Below are 10,270 nucleotides of genomic sequence, written 5' to 3'. Positions count from 1 at the left end.
TGCATTCAAGTACATTCCTGACATACAGATATTATTACTTCGTGTGGCCAAATATTTGCCTGTACTATTTATTTGTTTGTTTTTGTTGTGTTTTATAACTTGTCTGGTTTCTATTGATTTAGTATTTTTCTTTGTGCATTTCAAATACAATAAACCTGACAGCTGCAAGCTTTAATTACCACAATTATAAATATTATATAGGCTGTAAAAAGCCAACTTTTATTATTATTATTATTATTATTATTATTATTATTATTATTATTATTATTATTATTATTATTATTATATCCAAATAAAAATGTAGCTGTTTTATAGTTTTGGTTGAACAACGCTTAGAAAAAAATTCTAAATAGACTCTGCTTGCGGTAATGACATAACAGTTTTAAGTAAAAAAAAAACACCGTGGATGTAGACGCCTCATTATTTTTTCTGTACTCAAGTTTAATAAAATCTGACCTAAAGAAAAAATGTTGTCATCTTGTTGTTTGTTTTCCTATGGGAACAAGCTTAGGCACCGCAAGTGTCGTGAAATCCGGAACGCCATGAAGGCAGCATTTGTCCATGCACAGCTGCGATGCACTTCTGAAGAGACAGGTCGTGTCCTGCAGTCAGCAGCCGATTGATGAGGTCTTTGGAGTTTCACTGTTTCATATAAAACCTGTGTGTTTCTGAGCGTCAGAGGAGCATTTCTGATCGATATCATGTCCGGCTGGAATCTATGTGCGTAAAAGAAGCAACTTTTATTTTTTTTTTTAATTTTTAAGACGTGTTCTTTATGAGAGCCACATGCAACAACTTCAGTCTGGAGAGTTAAGGTGAGATTTTCCACGTTTAATACAAATTATTTCAGCCTATATTTCATTTCCAGTGGAAAGGGATCTTATTGTTTGTGTTTTGTTTCTGTGTTGGCCGAAAAAAACAACAACACATGTATAATTTTAAAAGCAGTAGAAAAAAAGGATCAAACCAAAGACAAGGGAAAAAAACCAAAAAGTTTAATTTCTTTACTAAAAAACCTTTTCTTAAATCATAAATTTCACTGTTTTGGTCCCATTCGTCTTTATTGACCCTAAAACAGCTAATTTGCATGAAGATACATCCATGTAATTAACAAGAAATATACATCTTGAAATAAAAATAACAACATTTAAACCTATTGTTAAAGTCAACATAATTGTGACTTTGTTTGAGTAATATAAGTTTGCTCTACTTCAAAAACAAACTCACAAATCACATAGTTTTCTTTGATCAAACTACTAATAAATTTACTAAAAAATCAATCAATCCTAATCAAGCAGTATGTTACAGCCAACATCTTGGTAGTTTTCAATGTAAAGGTGTTGCTAATTAAGACATAATACTAGAAAAATTTCCAAATCACCTTTTATTTGACTAAATGCTGACAGATTGTTTTAAATTAATATTTGAGTCTTATAAAACAGTCAACAGATAATAAGTCTCTAACGCTGTGATGTCATTATAGTGGTGCAAAAAAGCTGTTATTTTGGTTTCAAATTGAAAGAAATGTTCAGAAAAACTAGGTTTTATGACAACTGATAAGGTAACAAAAGTTGTATGAGTGGATGCAAAGGTTCTGTATGGTTGGCTCTTAAATATGAATTAATGTAATAAAAAAATTCTTCACTGTTTATTGACTCATTTTTGCTTTGTTTTTAAGCAAAATAACAACTTTTCTGTTAGTTATAATTAAGGAATTTTAAAATTTGGGGCATAAATTCATAAGTCCTGGATTTTTTTAAATTCGATTTATCTTCATTCTGTTTTACACAAACATTTGAAATTTAAATTTGAAAAACAAAATATAAAATGCCATTAAAATATTCTTCATTTACAGTGGTTGATTCAGTTTTGCTTTTTTTTTTAGCAAAAAAAAACACACTCATGCAATCAACAAGAAATAGAAATTTTTAAAATATAAAAAACAAAATAAATCTATAGTTAAAGTCAACATAATTCTGACATTTTTCAGTAACATATGTTTTATCTACTTAAAAAACTAACACATAAAACACATAATTTTCTTTGATCAAATGCATTTATTATTGAATCGTTCAATCATAATCAAGCAGAATATTACAGCCAACATCTTCTTGGTAGTTTTCAAAGTAAAGGTGTTGCTAATTGACATATAATCCTAAAAAAACTCCAGATCATCTTTTATTTGACTTAATGCTGAACCATTGTTTTAAATCAACATTTCAGTCTTATAAAACAGTCAAGAGATAAGAGGTCTCTGTGACGCTGAACCCACAGAGGTCATATCAATATAATGGGAGGTCAGTCCACAGTGGGCTCAGATACTTTGGCTTCATTTATCAGCCTTTGCTTGTCTGTTCATTGTGTGTCGGATAAGGTTGAAACAATTCCGTTCGTCTCGTTTATTCTTCCAAAGTTGAGAATGGAGGGACTTCCAAAAAAAGAAAAAAAAAAAAGAAAAACTGGAGCGTTACCAAAAAGAATGAAATCTTTAACATGCAATTTGTAGAATTGCCTTTTATTTTGACAAATGCAAAGTTTTTTTTGTAAGGGGCCGTTTACTGTAATAAACTACACATCCTACAAGCTTTTATAGATTAATCAACTAATGAACAATTAAAGATTTTCTGTTGTTTTATGTGTTTTACTTTTACAATAATCCAGCGATGACTTCAGGCATAAAATTCTGTAACAAAAGGAGGAACACAAAACCCACGACTGCAAATATTTGCAGCTTTTATCAGTCCCAGTTTTGCACATTTGATGTTGCGTCTGTGGCGTTTCGGGTTTTGTAAAATGTTTTTATTTAAATGTGTTCGTAGCGCACAGCATGCATTTGTTATGCTTCTTAGAAGAGACAGGGTTTGACATCCATTTGGGACACCAAACATTGAGCAGTTCCTCCTGCAGAAAATCCTCAGACGAGGTCGCTGGAAATGACCTTGAGGTGCTGTAATTTGCAGTCATACTTGATTCTGTCCTGAGAACATTTGGAGCCTGGTAGGCGTTTCTAGTATTCACGACTGCTAGAAATTCAAATCAGCATCAAAATTTAGTATATTTTAAAACATATATTTTTTTTTATGAATTTCTTTGCATTGCACTAGATCCGTACATTCTGGTGCTCAGGCTGCAGCCATTATGCAATGTAATGCTCTAATCAGCATTAGCACTCTGTGCACAACAATCCGCAGCAGTGTAATGGTAACATGCTAAAAAGAAGAAGATTTATTACTGTCAGATTTAATCTGTTGACGTTTTTAGATTAAGATTTATTTTCCATGCATGTGAGGGCGACACTTGTCAGAGTAGCAGATGTTCATACAATATTCAGTATTACACTGGAAGCTTTAATTTCACAGCATCTGGATTATCATGAAAAACAAAAATGATGATTTATTGCAGCATGCGGGATGTCATAAGCTACTAAGAGTGCGGCAAAAAAGATGTTTTTTTTAGTTTCAAATTGAAAGATGTTCAGAAAAAATGACAAATGAAAATGGAACAAAAGGTGTTTGAGTGGATTCAAAGGCTCACTGGGGTTGGCTTTAAAATATGAATTAATGGAATAAAAAAAAAATCTTCAATCATAGTGTTTATTGATTCATTTTTGCTTTGTTTTTAGGCAAAAAAACAACTTTTCTGTTAGTTTTAATGAAGGAATTTTCACATTTGTAGCATCAATTCATAAATTCTGGATATCTTAATTGCAAATAACTTGTTCTCTTCATTCTTTTTTAAACAAACAATCAAAATTCAAATTTGAAAACCACAAAAATATATAATGCAATTAAAATATTCTTCTTTAAGATGTTTATTCATTTTTGCATTTTTAAAGAAAAAGAACAACCTTTCTGCTAGATTTTATGAAATAATGTGTTATTTTGTGGAATAAATTCACAAGTTCTGAATTTGTTTATTGTAAATAATGTGGTGTTTGAACTATGTTTCCCACAAACGACAAAAATTTGATTAAAAAATCAAACAGAATATTAAATGCAATTTAAATTAGATTTATTCAGTATTTATGTCTGACTGTTCTCTTAATACATTTCGCAGGAATGGAAAAACATGGGCTTCAACAAAGGCTTCCTGCTGCAGGTAGCTAGCTATGCGTAGCTAAGTTTAGTTTCTACTTTTTATTTTTTTCTCCGAAACGTTTGGTCAGAACCTGTAAGAACTTCGAGACCATCCTGAGGGGCAGCAATGGGGGAACGGAGGACACGCTCTTTCCACGTGGCGTGCCACATGCAACGAGACCGCGACAGGAGGATGAGGAGCTCGTTTATACACTGCAGTCCTAACGGATGCGCCACCACGAGCCTCAGCCTCAGCCTGGACCATGACATGGACCTTGCAGCTTCCACCGGAAGCATCACCAGCAGCACGGCTCTGCAAGTCCCTGCATCGAGCATCCGATGCTACTCTCCTGTTTCACTGGAACTGGAGCCCGTTGTGGTAAATAATGGATCAGGCATTCCCGGCTGCCCGACTGCTGACACAAAGGACCCGGCGGTGGAGAATACAAACAACCAGCCCTCCGTCACCCCAATCCCGCCACCCCTCCCTCGCTCCAGTTGGCTGCGTCATCATCAGAAGGAATTTCAGAGTCCCTACATCAAGACCAGCATGCAGGGCGATGTTTACAACTTTCTAGAGAGACCTGCTGGAATGAAATGCTTCCTCTACCACTTTCTAGTGTGAGTTTTCTTCATATCCGTTTCTGCTCATTATGGAAAGTTGCCATCAGAACGAGCTGTTTACTAACTAGTTTGGGGCAACATTCATGAATTCATCTTCTAAGCCGTTTTGTCCCTTTCGGGGTCATGGGGCTGCTGGAGCCTATCCCGGCCACCCGTGGGCGTAGGCAGGGGGAACCCTGGACAGGTCACAAGTCTGTCGCAGGGACACAATCACACACCCATAAACTCTCACATTCACACATAGGGGCAATTTAAAGTAACCAAATAAACTGTGAAGGATGTTTTTTGGACGGTGGGAGAAAGCCGGAGTCCCCGGAGAAAATTCACCCATAAAAAATCCACAAAGAAAGGTCCCCCATTCATAAATATTGATCAAAATGACCAACTCGGTGACCCTTTGATCCCTTTTCTTTCCATTTTTTGAGAATTATCCTCAGAAATTTGACATATGGTTCTTTAGCTGCATTTGAAGTTAATCAGAGATTTTTTTTTTAGCAAGTTGGGATTTGTTGACTCTTTTAGGGCGCTTTTTACACCAAACCCTGTTTGATTTGAATGTCTTTATTGTGGCTTTTACTTACACATACAGCTGAACTGTTGGTGGGATTGAAGTTGCTCGCTACACGCTACAGGTTTCCAGAGAATCAAAGCAGCCCTACCATCCTGTTTTGGAGTTTGTCAATCTTTCATTCAATGGTTCCTTCTCTGTAAATTAAAGCCCACATCTCACTGTAAACTCCAAAAATCTAGATGGATAGTTTTAGCATTTCTGCCACATCTACCTTTTTTTTTAATTATTACCACTAAGATGACAAACTTTGCCCACTAACTCTTTTCTCTCACCTATTATGTAATAATCTTCTAAATATTCCTAATACCCAGTCAGTTTTTTTATTTTGTTTCACAGAACCATGCTTACGATAACAGCTCTAAACAGGAAAACACACACAGACTCACTGTTTTCTTCTAACAGACTTCTAGTCAAACACTCTCTAATTTAAGATGCAGCTTCATGGCAACTTTAGCCTCATTCTGTTTTCCATCAAGAAAGCGTTGCTCCATGAAGTTCTGCAAAACCAATCAAATATTCATGATTATATGTGATAAAACTACAAAAACTTCAAAAATTCCAAAAAATGTTCTTGTCAAAACTTTTAAATAAATCTAAGAAGTGGTGGCATTAAATGTAATCCAGATGACACTCATTCATGTTTTGAGGGTCAGGTCACCTCATCCAGGGGACCTGACCATGGCTGATCAGGCTCTGTCCCCTCTTCAGGCAGAGCCATCTGGAAACTTTCTCTGCCTCTTCCATGTCTTTGTTAAAGGCTCTTTCTTGTCTTGCCCAGTGTGCCGCAGGCCTCACTCGGAGAGTAGCTGGCAAATCTCCGTCTCCCACCGGCATGCATCTGGTCCTCCAACCACCCAGTTCTTCCTGCTGTGCTCCACCAGCTCTTGGTTCTTCTCCTTCTTTCTCTCCTGTGCCTCCTCCATCCCATCCCCCCCAAGGAATTGTCAGGTTCAGCAACTCCGACTGCTTTGTATCTTCAGAGACCAAATTGATGTCCGGGCTCAATCTTAGCTTGGTGATGTGCTGTGAGCAGTATTTCCTTTAGCCTTTGCCCCCTCTTAAAACACAGCACAGGTTTGGCCAGAGCTCAATTGTCATTGATTCCATAGCTGATTACTTCTGCAATGGATTCTGCAAAAATGTAATTTATTTATAATAAATAGTTGGCATGTGTATTTAATTGACTCGTTCAGAACAAAAGCTCAGGAAGACTATTCCAAGTGCTCATGTGAAATCGCAGCCTGAATGGAACAGTCCAAGGAGGAGCAGAAACCTACAGTTGTTGCATGATCACCAGCTTATAAAAATTGAGATCACTTCGGTTTTTCAAGAATACCCGCAATTGGAGGAGCCAGAACAAACCTTTTATTTCAAAGGAAATGATATGTCTAACTATAATGTAGGAATTAAAATGATCCGGAAAGTGAGAATAATGTGCCATATAGGAGAGCGGTGGAGACAAAGACCCAAATGCAATACAAAATAAGGTAGAATGACAGAATCTTATTTTTTTCCCTTTAAAACAGATTGAAAATATACCATATTTTCTACGCTATAGGGCGCACCGGATCATACGGCATACATTCCATAAATGGTCTACTTTCAAACTTATGTTCCTTATAAGGCGCATTAAGCAAGACATAAGAGTCCATCTGTCAGTCAGACTTTCTTCACTCCGTTCACAGTAACTCTAGAACTTGCTGCATGTTAACCACGCTAGAAGCGTTAGCAATACCTTAACCAGAATACGTGTACTTCCCAACTGTGTTTGCAGAACATAAAAAAACTGTTATACCGCTAAAACAAATGTTACTGTTCTAACTCCCGACCTTGTTAATACCACATAAAAAAATAAGAAAAACAGTCCAACACTTCTACATGTTAGTTGTGTTTGCGTTTTCACAATAACACCCAACCAAACATTTTGACAGAGTGCTATATACCTCTCAAAATTCCTGTAACATCAGTAAACACAACACAGAACTAATCCATGTATAAGGGACCTCAGATAATAGGGGGCACTGTTGTATTTGAAAATTTTTTTAGGCTTTTAAGTTCACCTTCTAGTATGGAAAATACGGGCACCCCATAAGCTTTGTTTCCCCTGAGCGGTCCAGTCCGATATTTAGAGCGTTTCCAATCTAAAACTAACCTATTAAAGTAGATCAAACCAGACCATTTTTTGGTGCCCGTTAATTGTAGGTCCATAGAAAAATGGAACTGATTGGTTAGGCCAGAGCTACTAATGTCAGACAATGAGATCCATTGAATGGGCAACGGTTATTATAACAAACAAAAGTGACAAACCATTCATTTATTCATTTTCTATTCCATGTTTCCCTTTTGGGGTCATGGGGCTGCCGGAGCCTATCCTGCGCCAACGTATTCCTCTTCGCTGCCCGCAATCTTCTCTCAAACAACATTAAATGACTTGTATATACGAAATACCAAAATTCAAGCAGAAAACAATTAGGTGCTGGATGACCTTGATTGTTATTGTTGATAAAGTTGCTTTTGCTGTAGTCGCACTACTGTGACACAAAAAGCTACGCAATCGGTCTACAACCCACATGCGCCGTTATGGCCCAACTTTGAGTGGAAATGCTCGCCTGAATTGCCTGGACCATTCAAACTGTACCAGACCGTACTGTACCGCTCAGTGGAAACGAGGCTGTATTGTGCCACGATTGGAAAATAAAGGGAAAAATAAAAGGGTGGCAAACCAAAAAAATGACTGAAAACTCAAAACCAAGAACCTATTCAAACAAAGGAACAGTCAACTGAAACAGAAAGAGGCAACAACAATTTAAACTAAAATCTGCTGTGATTGCATCTGTGGCAACAACAAAAAAAGCACAAATAAAACAGTTTTCTGAGCATCCCATATAAAAAATACAAAAAAGTCACATCTCCCTGCAACTTCCAAACTGCTGGATTGCAGACTCTTTTTGCTCCACTGTCTGGAAATAGTTTTGCTTGAATATGTTTTGTTTCACAGTCCAGAGGCCATCATCCTTTTGCTCACTGTCAGCTGATATAAAGTCCCCCCGCCTCCTCGCCTTACAATCCATAACAGGATAAAGCGGCTATATAAACACAGTATTACAACTTAAAGTTGCAATAGCATAAAAAAGGGCTTTCGTGCCACAAGTTAATCTTTGAATCGTAATGCCTTTTTGCCATTGATGGAATGTAGCTGCTTTGCAAAATTCTCCTCAAAAACATGTGTCAGAAATGCAGTCAGCATCATTTTTAGGAGTTAAATGGCAGATATTTATCCTTCTGTGCTATCAATTAAATGAAAGCCGTGTCAGGACTTTTAGGTTCCTAGGTTTGTTTTTGATCAATGGGCTTGCATAGGCTAATGAATGCAACCATTTGAAGATAGCATGTTCTTATGGGGATGTTGAATTGTGCATAGATAGTCATTGAAGTATAAAACCTTGGCCTCAGCCCCGTACTGAGGTGATGATACAGTGCAGTCATAATAAACAGTCACTTCCATGAAAAAGAACAATTCTATCAAAGCTGCTTTTTACGAGTGGCCATAAGCGTCTGCCAAACAGATAGTCAGTGGTTCAACTCCCCCTTGAAGGTCATCTTGTCCTCGGGTGGCAAACATGTCCATTGTGAGAAACCTTTAACTCACTTTTGATTAAACTGTCTACAAAAAAAGCTTAAAAGCCAAAGAAAACCAGAAACAAGCATGTCTTTGCTAATGATAACAAAAGATAACAAAGAGCAGGGGAGATGTGGTTGTTATGGTTACACCAGACTCAAAAGTCCAAAAGACGTGGATCAATTCAACCTTTGAAAGAAATTGGTCAATGATGTAAAGGGATTTATCTGATTCGTTGAATACTTCAAGCTGCTAAGATTGTTTTAGCACATTTACGGTTACCATTTATCGCAATTTTTGACGACTTGGGTGCTGGACGTATTACCCAGATTGTTATTGTGATAACAATATAGTTGGTATTTTTGTGCAGGCCTAGTGTGCATTTTTTATTTTTCTATTGACTCCAGAAGTATTTTTTCATGAAAAACAAAAATAAAAGAATGTTAGAATAAAATAAATTAAGGAACGTACACCAACAAAAATCCAATGTCTTAGTGATTTAATAGAATTATTTATTGAACATAATAAACGAATCAGAACGGGACTAATTGACTGTACTTAAAGAAATGATTAAAAAATTGTCAGCACAGACGTGTCAAACTGAGGTGTACTGAGGAAGTCAATCTCCCTCCCTGAAGTCAGCTGCAACAGAAACATATGATGAATGAAAACTCATAAGAGCTCAGAACAGCCTCCAAAGAGGATCACCAAGGGCAAAGGGCATCAGTGTCAGACCACAACATCTGTCTCTGTTTATACTTAAGTGGACTTCATCTGAGACAGCCAAGAAGAGAAACTGTCACATCACATATTGACAAGATACCAGTCTCCTGGGGGAGTGTTCTTTGGACACACAAGACAGAAATGAGGATTTTTAGACAAACATTTAATACCTATGTTGACAGATGCAGGAATGAGGTAAACCATCTCTGCTGGCTCAGAGTTTCTTAAATCTGAGCTGGAACAATGAAACCATATAGCTGCGATCACACCGCCCTCAGCAACGCACGTTCAAGATGCCACTTCCAAAGAAAAGTCCATGTAAATGCACGTAAATGTGCACTTTAGGCTTCTGTGTTTAAAACTCGTGTTCATTCAGTGTTACACACATTTTCGGGCTCTAAGTACAAAACGTGTGGCCTTAGAAAGTTTTTGTACCCATTTGACATTACACAACAAGTCTCTTCCAACTGTAAGTGTGCGATTACGGTTAAAAAGCTGCCTATCCTGTGTGACCACCATGGACTAAACGCGTGTTCAAGAATGCATGTCACATGTGAATGTAGCAAGCTTATGACCAAAAACACAAACAGCTAAAACACACATTGTACTTTTCTGAAGTGTCCTTCCAATAAGTCTTGATAACTGTTGGACATCAGT

The 10,270-nt window shown here is 36.9% G+C and overlaps 1 protein-coding gene across 2 annotated transcripts in view; it reads left to right on the top strand.

The window, feature by feature from the left end:
* The first annotated feature begins 316 nt into the window (after positions 1-316).
* Positions 317-10,270, top strand: part of LOC101166715 (potassium voltage-gated channel subfamily KQT member 1-like) — a 202,178-nt gene continuing 192,224 nt past the window's right edge. The window contains exons 1-2 of one of the 2 annotated variants that reach the window (XM_020703847.2): positions 317-815; positions 4,057-4,697. In XM_020703847.2, the coding sequence (XP_020559506.1) occupies positions 4,204-4,697 (494 nt within the window). In that variant the 5' untranslated portion in view covers positions 317-815; positions 4,057-4,203. The remainder of the gene's footprint in view (positions 816-4,056; positions 4,698-10,270) is intronic. The other variant, XM_011475895.3, reaches the window with a different exon arrangement.

The sequence above is a fragment of the Oryzias latipes genome, chromosome 6 (assembly GCF_002234675.1).
Source record: "Oryzias latipes chromosome 6, ASM223467v1".
Lineage (NCBI taxonomy): Eukaryota > Metazoa > Chordata > Actinopteri > Beloniformes > Adrianichthyidae > Oryzias > Oryzias latipes.
This window is presented reverse-complemented; position numbering and strand designations above follow the sequence as displayed.